We start from the raw sequence: 12,805 nt of genomic DNA, 5'->3' as shown, positions 1-12,805 counted from the left end.
CGTTTTCCCAGAGCGCCACCTAGTGGAGGGCGCGGGAAGTGCACGGGAAATGCGCGGGAAGTGCGCCACAGCGTAGACGGCGGTTGCCAGAGTTCCCGCGGTCGCCATAGGCCGAAGCGGCGCTGAGCTGCGAGGGCCGTCCAACGTTGCTTGCAGCTTTAATTTCCAATTTGTGTTTGCACTAAATTAAAGGCATACCTTCAGTTTATTTTCCTTCTGTGTTTTGTTCTGATGCTTCTTGGTAAAAAATTTCTTTCTTTCCCTCTCTTTTATAGCTCTAAAGTTCATGAAACACTCTACACCTGTATTTCGTAATAAAAAAAAACACGATTGGCACTTTAGTTATAATTTAAATGCATTAATTATTCATTGCAGGTACTACTGCAATGATCGTACCTGCATCTGCAGATTTTTTAGTGCTAACACTTAAGCATGCTGGAAAAAATATGACCCATGGTTTACCTGTGCTGGTGTTAGATTGAACATCGGGAGTTGCAGTGGTAGTGTCCCTCTCATCTTGGGCTTTGTTTGCATGATATTGGACAAATTTTATGTTTCTGCCACATTGACAACAAAAGTCTGCAGAATTTATTGCGGCGGTTCCACAAAATGGACAGTACATCTGAAAGAAAATTTGTTTTTTAACTCTTCAAGGGTAGAATACGTGAGGAAATAAATACATTAAAAGTGGAGACACTGAAATGAGTCATTCTCAAAAAAGATATTTAATTATATGAGTGTGTAATTTATATATTTTTTCCTTGCAGTATGATTAGCATAATTGCTAATTCGGGAAAGCATCTACGAGACCGAGCCCATAATGCTATGACTGACACAAAGTCTCTATCCCGCTACCCATCAACTATTCTGTTATTCTATAATATTATAAAATACGGCGTATTTGAAAAGAGATACAGTAATACGCACCTTTAATTTCTTTCTCTGAATCTTGCGTCAGGTCCCATAGAAATGAATACTATTTTCTTCGACTCCCCCTAGTGGTCTGGAGCACTTCCGTTTTCAACACTTTTTTGTTTGCTGCATTTAATTTGGGGGTGTATTCTTTTTTGTTTGTTGCATTTCATTTGGGGGTGTATTCTTTTTTGTTTGTTGCATTTCATTTGGGTGTGTATTCTTTTTTGTTTGCGTCTTTCTTTTTGTTTGCTGCATTTCATTTGTGCGCATATTCTTTTTTGTTTGCGTCTCTCTTTTTGTTTGCTGCATTTCATTTGTGCGTGTGTCTTTTTTGTTGTTGGCATGTTTTCTCTGTTGCTGCACATTTGCACCTGTCGGCCACCTTAGGTTCGGCCTTGTAAACGCAAGATCACTGGGAAATAAAACTTTTATCTTGAGGGATTTCTTCATGACCCGTGACCTGGATTTTCTCTGTGTAACGGAGACATGGCTGAGTACTGGTGAGCCTACCTCTCTTACTGAACTGTCACCACCGGATTGCTGCTATTTTAATTCCCCGCACCTGTCGGGTCGAAAAGGAGGAGGAATAGCGGTTGTTTTTAAAAGCGATTTTAAATGCCGGCAGATTTGCTCGCAAAGCTCTTTTACAAGTTTTGAACATTGTTCTTTTGAAATTGGTCGCTCTCATGTTGTCTTGTGTGCCGTCATTTATCGGCCACCCAAGTACAATAAGGACTTTATAAGTGACTTTTCAGAATTTTTGGCTGAAATTCTGCCTAAGTATGATCATGTTCTTATCCTTGGTGATTTTAAAATTCACACTTGTTGCCCAGAAGAGCCGATCTCCTGGAGCTTTTTAAATGTAATTGACTCTTTTAACTTTGTGCAGTCTGTGTCAGGTCCCGCTCACATACTCGGGCACACACTCGACTTGGTGCTGTCGCTCGGTTTGGATGTTTCCAATTTGGACATATGCCGATTTTATTTGACGTTCCTACTCACTGTCCGGTTAAACTGCGCGCTCTTCCTTAGCGCTGTCGCATGTTTAACTCCTCCTCTCCAGCCCAATTTTCCTCTACTTTCCTTGGTCTCTGCAAGGATAACCCTAAAGACTCTCTTTGTTTAAATCCCAACTAACTGTTTTCCGCCTTCCACTCTGTTTGTTTACAAACACTGGACAAGATTGCTCCTTTGAAGAGCCGGCGCACCAAACCTGCACCCGAGCCCTGGCTGAATGATGTCACTCGCGCTGCCAGGCGTGAGTGCAGGAGAGCGGAGCGCAGGTGGAAAAAGGGCAGGCTACATGTTTCTTTTGGTATTCTCAAAGAGAGCCTGCTGCAGTATCAGAGGACTGTAGCTAAGAAAAACAAATATCTCTCAGGGATAATTGCTTCTAATTGTAATAATCCCAGTGTTCTGTTCAAAACCATAGATACTGTTCTCCACGCTCCCAAGTTTCTTGGTTTTGACTCCTCCACTGAAATCTGTGAAAGTTTCCTTAACTTCTTCACTGATAAAATTGTGTCAACTAGAGCTTGTATCTCTCAGCCTTCCTACGACCCTTCTATTCGTTTGCACTGCTCGTCACATGAGGCCCTCTGGCTCCCCAGCAGATTCTATCCCACCTCGCTTGTTTAAAGAGGTACTTGCTACTATTGGGCCAAATGTGCTTCAGATTATCAATACCAGTCTTTTTTCAGGTATAGTACCTGGGGTTTTTAAACATGCATTTGTACGTCCTCTACTTAAAAAAACAGTCCTTGACCCCTCTCTTTGCTCCAATTTCAGGCCTATTTCTAATCTCCCATTTGTTTCTAAAATTCTAGAGAAGGTTGTTTACAACCAGTTGTTACCTTTTTTAGAGGACAATGGTATCACTGAGCCGTTTCAATCTGGCTTCAAAGCCCTCCACAGTACAGAGAGTGCACTTCTTGGAGTTTCTAATGATATATTCTTGTCAACAGACTCCAGAAAGTTTGTTGTTTTAGTGCTTTTAGATTTGTCCGCTGCATTTAACACTGTCGGGATTTGGGTTTTTGGTTTTTTTTAGTTTGTGGTTTTTGTTTCCGTTGGTGTTATTTATTTTATTCTGTTATCTTGTTAGTTTTGGTTTGAATTCCTTCTGCCTCGTGTGTCTGTGTTTGTTTCCTGTCATCACTCATGCCTCCTCAGTCATTCACTTATCTGTTTACCTGCCACGCCCATCTCCACCTGTCAGCTATTATTATCATTCACCTGTTCCCACTTACCTCATCATCCTCTGTGCTTTTATACCTTGTCAATTCCCCCATCACGCTGTTGGATCATTGTTTTCTTCCATGCTAGTCCTGTGTACTTCTGTGTCTCTGGTTTTGGTTTGGTTCTTGTTCTGCTGCCCCGTCAGCTTTTTGTTTTCGTTCAAATAAATCAGTTTTTCTTTAGTTCTGCTTTATGAGTCTGTTTTCTGGGTTCGCCTCCATCTCCGTCGAGCATGACAGACATTGTTGATCACAATATCTTAATCTCTCGTCTTGAGCACTGTGTGGGCATTAAGGGTGTCGCCCTTAATTGGTTTAGGTCCTACCTGACTAATAGGGGTTTCTGTGTAAAAATTGAAAATTCTGTGTCTTCCACAGCTCCTCTTCCATATGGGGTTCCCCAGGGCTCAGTCCTTGGCAATCTTTTATTTGCTCTCTACCTTCTCCCTCTCGGCTCTGTTTTTAGAAAGCATGGCATTTCATTCCACTGCTATGCTGATGATTGCCAGATCTATTTTCCCTTGGCACAAAATAATACAGTCCAGCAACTTACACACTGTCTTAACGATATTAAAGCATGGTTTTCTTTTAATTTCCTTAGTCTTAATGAGAACAAGACAGAAGTTATGNGAGAGAGAGAGAGAGAGAGAGAGAGAGAGAGAGAGAGAGAAATAAACTGAAATGAACAACCAAACTTGTTTCTTTATTAAAATATAAAATGTATTAATTTATACAGTTATTAATATGCCATACCATGTCTGGCCTTGTTAAAGTGCATAAAACAAAGTATTTCAACATGATATCAAGTATTTTAAATGTGGGAAAGCCTCCTGAATCATAACTAAATCTCTGCTGTTTGTAACAAACCAAACCATGTGAAAATCGGGTAAAAATTTGGGGAGATTGTATTATTTTAGTTGGACATACAGCTTCCTCTGTACAATCTGAGCCTAAAGGTGAATATGAAAAATTAGTCCTTTTTTCATTTTTGGTGTTATAATAAAAAACAAAATAACTAGTCAGTTTTTCATTATTTGATATTTGATTGCCTACTGAAAATGGAAAGAATGAATGATACACGGATTTACATAGATTCAATTCAAATTCAGTTTCTGATGGCACAAATTTCTAGCCATACAGAGGGAGTCATGACTACCTGTTTCAAACTAATGTCTTGTGGATATCCAGCCATGAGTCTGTAAAACTGATTAAGTTTGCAGACGACACCACTGTCATCGGTCTGATCTTGAACAGGGACGAGTCTGCTTACAGGACGGAAGTGAATCGGCTGGTGTCTTGGTGCAGGTCAAATAACCTGGAGCTTAACACCCAGAAGACGGTGGAGTTAATTGTGGACTTCAGGAAAGCCATAGAACCACCACGCCCTCTCGTTGTCAAAGACCTCACCATCGCCACTGTGGACTCCTTCCACTTCCTGGGTATCACCATCACCCAGGACCTCAAGTGGGGGCCGACCATCAGCTCCATCATCTAGAAAGCACAGCACAGGATGTTCTCTTATGGCAGTTGAGGAAACTCAAAATGCCAACTGAGCTGATGGTGAAGTTTTACACAGCTGTCATTGAGTCCATCCTCACCACCTCCATCACTGTGTGGTACACTGGGACCACGAGCAGGGACAAACAGAGAATACAACGTGTTGTGCGCTCCGCCGAGAGGGTGATCAGCTGCCACCTCCGACCCGTACAGGACCTGTACTTTTCCAGGACTTTAGGACGCGCAGGTCGAATTGCAGCTGAGTTAGATTATTGTAAAGTTAAATTCTGTCAGATGAAATAAAAATAAATTTGTCATTAAGACCCCTATCACCCCATCCTGTCAAACTTACAGGGAAACAGAAACAGTTTTAAATGATTAAAAAGGATACTCAAGATTAAACATCTGAGTGTCACGTTGGCAGGAGAAGGGGGCAAACCCAGAGCGCAGACTCATGGCAAAGAATTTAAAGAACTAATTTATTAAAATAAAAGATAACCAAAAAAAAAAAGGCTGATGTGGCAGCAAAACTAATCATAACAAAAATCATAACAGGGGCAAAACATTAGGCCAGATATGAAACAAATGAGACAGTGCATGAAGCAACAATGAAACAGCAGTGAGTGGAGGAAATGACCAGGTTTTAAAAGCAGAGGGTAATTGGGTGAAGTGGGCATGGGTGAGATGATTACAAAACTAGGAGCAGGTTTAGATGGGCGTGATAGGCAAAAGAGAGACTGGCCCAGTCCCAATACTCGCCATGCACCCTACGCCCCTCTATGAAGCGTGTCCTCAGTCGAAGTGTGCAGAAAGGTTTGTGTGCGCAGGTTACAAGCATGCAAAAATTGGAGAATTGTGTCAGCACAGGTTACGTCATCGACTTGTGCCTCTGCATCATAACTGCGACATCCAACAGGGCGGGGCCGGTCGATGTTTTGGTATTTTAAGAAGGTGCCAGTATGATTTTAAATGTAAGGTTTAGATATTTTTGCTTTCAACAGTCATTGCAGGAGATATTTGGCTGTTCAAATGTATGTAGATAATTTTTAAAAATTCAAAACGTCAGATGCAGCAATGAATTGTGGGTAAATACTTTGCCGAACTCCGCCTGGATGCGGGCTTAGCTGAAGGCCAGATGTAGTACACAAAGGGGGCGGGGCTAAGGAGCACTCCAGAGAATTGGGACACACCATGCACTCAAACACTTCAGCATGAACGCGCATTTGAAGGACACGAGGGTAGTATTGGGAACGGGCCATAGTATGCCAAAGGGGCTGGGCTAAAGACCACTTTGGAGAATTGGGACACACTACACACTCAAACCCTTCAGCATGAGCGCATATTTGAAGGACACAAGGGTGGAAGTGCAAGTATTAGGACAAGGCCATAGTCTGCTCTCTGTGCCCTCTGTTCCTAGTGCCATCACTCATGCTCCCTCAGTAGTTTTCTTGTCTGTCTGCCTCAACCGCCCATACCTGTTTCTTGTTGCTAATCCGTTCACTTGTGCCCACTTCCTCATCAGGCCTCGTCTTTAAAACCTGGTTCTCAACTTTACATACCCACTGGTTCATCGTTGTTCACATGTGCTTTCTGGATTTTCTCATGTGCTCTTCTCTTGTCTTCCTCAGTTTGTAAGTTTTGTTGTTTTAGTCTCTGCTGCCACGTCATCCCTTTTTGTTTTTGTTATTTAATAAATAAGTTTAATTTTCAAGCTCCTTGTGCCAGTCTTCATTTTGTGTCCAAATCCTTGTCCACACAAAAACTGACAGTTTCCTTTTAACATCTTTTAACATCTCTCTGTTTGTTATCTTGATGCCGTTATTTGGAATGTTCAAGGACTGTTCTGCTGATAGGCTTTCTTCACAAAATTTTTTTTGTAACATTTAATTACAGCATTTATTGTGTTTTATGTGGATTGAAGGTAATTTTTTGTGATCTATATCTGTAGAAGAGATGGCGAACATAATGTTAACAGAGAAAATACTAAAAATGTTATGTGTTTATTGGATAAGACTGCCTTTATGTGGAAAAAAGTTTGTGGCTCTAAATTTTAAACAATGAAGTCAGACATTTCTATAGCTGCTGTTGAGCAAGACCATGTTGGCATTTGATATTAAATAGAAGGCTGGTATTTGTGCCGATACAGAATATCAATGTAACCCTGGTGGGGCCTGAACAGCACCCTAATCATGTTGATTAAACACACCCAGCCCTAGTTCCTGTTTCATTTCACTGCTGTACCCGGATTTTTATTTCCCCCCATCCACCTTTCATTTCACACGCCCACTAAATTAGCTCGGTGTGCATGCTGTGCTAATGGCCTTTCATGTCCACATCAGAGACGCTAAAGCCTCAAAGACAAAAAAAGCCCAAATTATCCCATAAGACACGTCAGCTTTACTAGACATGTTCTGCTGAATCACAATCTGCCTTTTGAACACATTGCTGCACTGATGTGTTTGATAGCTTTGTCTTTAGCTTTATTTTGATGTAGTTAAAACATGTTCATAAAATGTAATGGGTATCATAGACAGACATTCTTCAGGCTGCATAGTCTGTTTCATCAACACAAAGGAGGTCCTTGATCATCTTTAAGCAGCATTCAAACTAGAAGAGGAAGTGTGTAATGTTGGGATTGTTGTCAGTGCTGCTAATTAACACAAAGGTCTCCATTATCCACAATAAATAAATGAATAAACCAACACTTCTGTGACCCCGAGACAGCTTTGCCTTTATCAAAGGAACTCATATTGCAACAGAGAAATGGTGGTGTCCTTCTGTGTGAGGCTGCCGCCATTATTCAGCATAGTCAATGTCAGTGATTTGAAAAAAAAATCTATTGATGTCAAAATTTTTTAGTGAACATATAGTTTTTCTTACTTTATCTTTAATTTCATAAATATTTAAACTGAAAAAAACAGGGTTTTTTTCATAACATTAGTATGTGCTGTGTATGTCAGTCGAGTTCCTGCTTCAAACTGTCATGGTGTATAAAAAAAGCTGGCAAAAAAAAAACAACTAAATTGCTAAATGCATTCTGAAGTTAGGTAGATTGTCTAATTGATACATTTTAAAGAAAATAAATGTTTGAGGAAACCTTTAGACCAGAATCTGGGTTTATGGTCTATACATTCATAATGTTTCTAAACAGAGGTGTATCGAGTTGTGTTCCAGCAGTATTAGTTTCTTCTGCTTTGCTACATCGCTTTTTGTTTTAGGCAACAATATCTTAAATTAGAAAATCTTAAACAAAAAGGTCTTGATCTCTTTTTGTCCCATTTTGTCTGTTGTAGCATGAGAAATGCCTCCTGATGGCAGGAACTCTAATTTACTTAGACAGTTTTGGAACTGATGTCAACACAGCAACACATCCTGACACAATACCTGTGTGTTTTAATGTGCCTGTTTTAAATGAACAGCAGCGCAGTAGTTAAAGTTGTCATCTCACAGCAAGAAGGTTGTAGCTTCACCTCCCAAGATCCCAGTTTGCATATTCTCCCTGTGCATGTTTTGGTTTTTTCTGGGTACTCCACTTTCCTCCCACTGACCAAAAGCATGCAGGTTAGGTTATTTGGTAACTCTAATTTGTCCCTAGGTGTAAACGAGAATGGTTGTTTGTCTTGTTTGTCTCTATGTGGCCCTATGATAGACTTGCGACCTGTCCAGGGTGTCCCCTGCCTCTCACACAGTGACTGCTGGAGATACACACCAGCTCCATGTGACCGAATGAATGCTTTAAATATACCTAATTGTGTAGATATCATTCACAGCTAATTTAGTCACATTTAAATCAAACAAATTCACATATAATACATGTAATTAAATACAATTCATAAATTAATTGAAAAGTGTAGTTAAGTTAAAATAATATTTGTCAGAGTTCCAGTCTCTATTATTCCATTTTCAGTAGTTGTTTTTTATTTCTCTTCTCTTTCTGAAGGTAAAACCAAGTGATTTAATTCCTGCAGGATTTCTCACCTCAGTTTGCTGCAGTTTTTGCCATCAGTACCCTTCCATAATCAGCATTTTGTTTTTAAATATAGTAATCACAAAAGCTTTAGTTTATTTATTTGTCAAACTAAAGTTGTAACTATTAAACCTATATGCTAATTTGCACGTCTTTATTTAAATTTGATTATGTGATATAGCCTACTATAAATACCAATGTTTAAAAATTGAACAAAAATAAAATAAATAAATAAATAAATAAAATTGTGGAATATGATTTTTGGAGGAAAATTAGTTTTATGTTTTTATTTGAATATTTAATAAATTAGTTGATAGACTAATGGAAATTGTTGACAGCCTTCGCCAGCAGGCCAAAGAACAGCTTCAGAGGCTGGCTGCAATTCTGTTGTCATAGAAAAACAGCAACAATTTCGTTTTATTCAGAGCTTCAGTGTACAAAGGGTTAAAGGTCATGGTGAAACACCTCAGTGTTTCATTCATTTCTTTATGGCTTAAAGAAAACAACATAAAGTTGGTGCATTGAACGTTGGGTGGCCTATGAGCTTTCTACTGAAAGTGAAGAATGGAAGGAGTTTAAGTAGACGCCGTTACATCTAATTCACTGATAAAATTGTTTTAACTACCTTACACTACTAGAGCTCAGTGGCTTAGTGGTAGAGTGTCTGCCCTGAAACTGAGAGGTTGTGGGTTCAATCCCTGGATGAGTTGTACCAAAGACTGTAAAAATGGGACTGCTTGACACTCAGCATTAAGGGTTGGATCACCATTATGATCACCGCTCCATCAGGGGATGGGTCAAATGTGGAGAACAAATGAATTCTTCTACCAAATGAATTTTTTTAAAAGGAAACTTTGTCAAAAATAATTGACTAAATGATCCACAATAAGAAAACTAATTTTTGGTTAAAAGAAAAAAAAGAAAAGAATAGTTCTTATAGTTTTAAAAAGATTTTAAAGGCACAAACTTGTGACTATAAATTTCTTTTACATAGATATTTAATATTTCACTACTTTTTAAAACGATATTTATCTTAATTACTTTATTAAAAAAGACATTTTTTCATACCAAAATAAGCAGGTCAGTCAAAAAATTCCAAAAGTATAAAACTAAATTATCAAAGATAAATAGAGTGGAAAAACAATGAGAAAATGTTGGCTTTATAAGAACAAATTAAACATTCCCTCAGTAAATAAACTTTGATTTTAAAAAATGCATTTATTGCTTTTAGTGGAGTGTTTGGATTTGTAAATTCCTGCCTACAGCAAATACAAGTTTTAGGTGAAAATGTTGATTTAATTTGTTGATTTTCTTCTGAAGGGATTATATTTAATCTTTAAAACACATTTAGATGTTTACACATTTACTGAACATTAGGACTGATACAAATTTAAAAAGGAAAAAGTTTTCCCTTTTACAATGAAAATGTTCTGTTCACTCTAACCCTAAAAATTTAAACTCTTTGTTGGAGACCTAGAAACAAATTGAAGATGTTTTAATTTGAGACAGGGTGGACTCTGTGTCCTGTCAGAACTATTTTATCAAATTTAAAAATAAGAGTGTTTCCTCCTCATCAGTCTTCAACAAAGCAACATTTCAGGCAGCTGAAGGTCAAAAGTCAGTTGATAAGAGCCCTGGTGGACAGAAGTGCCCTTGAGGACAAGCTTCTTGTCCTCAAGGGCAGATAAATCAGAGCAGGGAAACACTGGCTCAAAGTGCAGAAATCAGAAATCACTGTTGAACTGTTTTCCTTTTTTTTTTTCTTTTTTTTGTCATTTGTTTATTTGTTTGTTTTTATAAATCAATGATCATTATAATAATCCAAGGATACCATGAGGCATTAACTAGTGTCATGACTGTTCTCCGTCCATCAGTCCTGACAGTTCTGGTTCTGATAACAGGACACTAATTCTGCTGAAGAGTCTGTGGGATCATTAATCTGAATCAGGGTGCAGAAGTCTACCTCCCTCCTTCTCAGAGGTGAGAAGACATCTGCATTCCTGATCAATGACCAGCAGCAGGTCGGAGCTGGAATCTAGAGGCATTAAGGCAGGATAAATATGATGACTTTTTAAAATTGAATTTAATTTGACATTTCAGTTTGTTTCCTGGTTGCTATTTATGAATAATTCTAAAAAAAAAAAAAAAACTAAAGCAGGTAGAGGTTTTATCAGGATTAAATAGTCTCATATCTATAGGCTCCAACCTGTGGGCCCCTTTTGAACAACAGCTCAAACACACACAGCAAATATCTTCGTTAGAACTCCACAAACACTGATAAAAAGTTAACAAAAAGGCTTAATAACAAAACAGATTAAACTCATATACTACTTGTTTTCTCTATGATAATAGTTATCTTTTGTAAAGATTTTAGTTAAAATACGCTTATAGGAAATATTTTTTTCATCTCAGGACCCCCAACCTGGCATTTTGTGACCAACAGTGGGGTCCAGACCTCAACTTTGGGACCACTGCTTTAAAAAACATGATGGAAATGATTTGTATGTTGGCTGCAATGGCAACAACAACAACATCAAAAACAACAACAACACCAGCAGCACCACCATCAGAGCCAGTTGCAGAGGGAAGTTGGACCTACAGTGCGCGCTCCGCCGGTGCCGCCACTCTCTGTGCGCCAGTCCGCTGATGCAGGCTTTCAGAGCCTTATCCTGCAGCATACAGGACGACGGTCCGGACGTGTAGAACTCCAGCATCTGACCGGGACTCACAGCCAGCACGTCCATGCAGTCAAACATCACGACTTCCTTCAGCCGCTCGTATGTGTTCTGGATAAAACCCGGCGGCACGCAACTCCATCCAACTCTCTCCTTTCCTCCTCCTCTTCCCCCTCCTTCTCCTCCTTCTCTTCCTCCCCTCGGCGCGGTGGATTTCTCTCTTTTTCGTCCAGCTCTGAAATTATGAATTATTCTGGTTCCAAATGTTCAACAGCTTCGGACTCCTTCATGACTAGAACCACAGACTCCCCGCAGCGGGGTGGGCAGCCGCTCGAACCGGAGAATCGGAGCCTTTCTTACATCAGAAATAATCCCGGACAACGTAAAAGCAAACAGTGACGAGCGGGCTGTCGGTGCGGGCGTGCGGCTCGTTTCCAACTAATTCCATCGCTAAGGATGAAGACTGAACAGCCTAATATATGCGCGTGAACTTTGTGTGAACCTTCTGAGGCAGCTGACCTTCAAGTGACCCCGACAGGCTGACGTCACTGCGGCTCAGCAGCGCAGCACGCGGCGGGGAAAGGTCTGAAAGAAACAGCTTTTATTGGACTTATTCAGTTTAACTCCACGTGACAACACATATAACTGAGCGGCGTTTAAAGCACAACTTCCTATTTCATGGAATTCTTTAAAACTGACCAATAAGGAGAGTTCATAAGGCTGCATTTGGAGCACAAATTTTTATTTTTAATATCCAGTTTGTTCAAAAAAATTATGGATTTTGTAAATCTAAAAACTGGCCAAATAATTGTTAAGTTAAGTTTAACAATAATAACATGAAGAGCATATGCTCAGTAGTCTGTGGAGTGGATCTGTAGAGTTGTATGTACGATTTGAAAAGATGTATATATCAAGCAGTCTAAAAAAATTATTTAAAAAAACACTTATTAATGATAAATGGGAAATACATGCTGTTAATATTATGGTGTTGTTATGGTGCTGAGTGAATAATTACTGTAGGCTGATTTAATGGTGGTACTATACAGTAAATACTGACAATTGTATATAATGATTGGAGTTAAATAGAGGTAGGAATTAATGAGCCTTTTACAACAGAAAAAAGCTAAATAAAATTGTGGTTTTGTCTTTTTTATTGCAATTTATGGAGTTCAATAGATGTGATAAATTTGCCAATAATATGATGCCTTTCTTATATTTCATGTCAGACTGTTTTTTTTTCTTTTTTAATATTTGTTGTTGATTTTCTTTTTCCTCTTTTAAACATGTTCAGAATAAATTTCATTTAATTTCAAAACATGTTTAACAACACTGTTTATAGCGAGGAAAATTATCATCTCCTTTCCTATTTGATAAATATTATTACAAAATGTGATTACTTAAATCTATCATTTATGAAACAAATAAATAAAACCACAATTCAGTATATTTCATGTAAAAATATACTATTGCTACTACTATTATTAAATAATAATAATAATAATAATAATAATAAT

The 12,805-nt window shown here is 38.7% G+C and overlaps 1 protein-coding gene across 1 annotated transcript in view; it reads right to left on the bottom strand.

Moving 5' to 3' along the window:
• The window catches only part of LOC108246978 (retinoic acid receptor beta), a 223,651-nt gene extending 211,145 nt beyond the window's left edge, over nt 1–12,506 (bottom strand). The window contains exon 1 of the mRNA XM_037975733.1: nt 11,216–12,506. Within this exon, the coding sequence (XP_037831661.1) occupies nt 11,216–11,372 (157 nt within the window). The 5' untranslated portion in view covers nt 11,373–12,506. The remainder of the gene's footprint in view (nt 1–11,215) is intronic.
• Between the last annotated feature and the right edge of the window lie 299 nt (nt 12,507–12,805).

The sequence above is a fragment of the Kryptolebias marmoratus genome, linkage group LG5 (genome assembly GCF_001649575.2).
Source record: "Kryptolebias marmoratus isolate JLee-2015 linkage group LG5, ASM164957v2, whole genome shotgun sequence".
Taxonomy (NCBI): Eukaryota; Metazoa; Chordata; class Actinopteri; order Cyprinodontiformes; family Rivulidae; genus Kryptolebias; species Kryptolebias marmoratus.
This window is presented reverse-complemented; position numbering and strand designations above follow the sequence as displayed.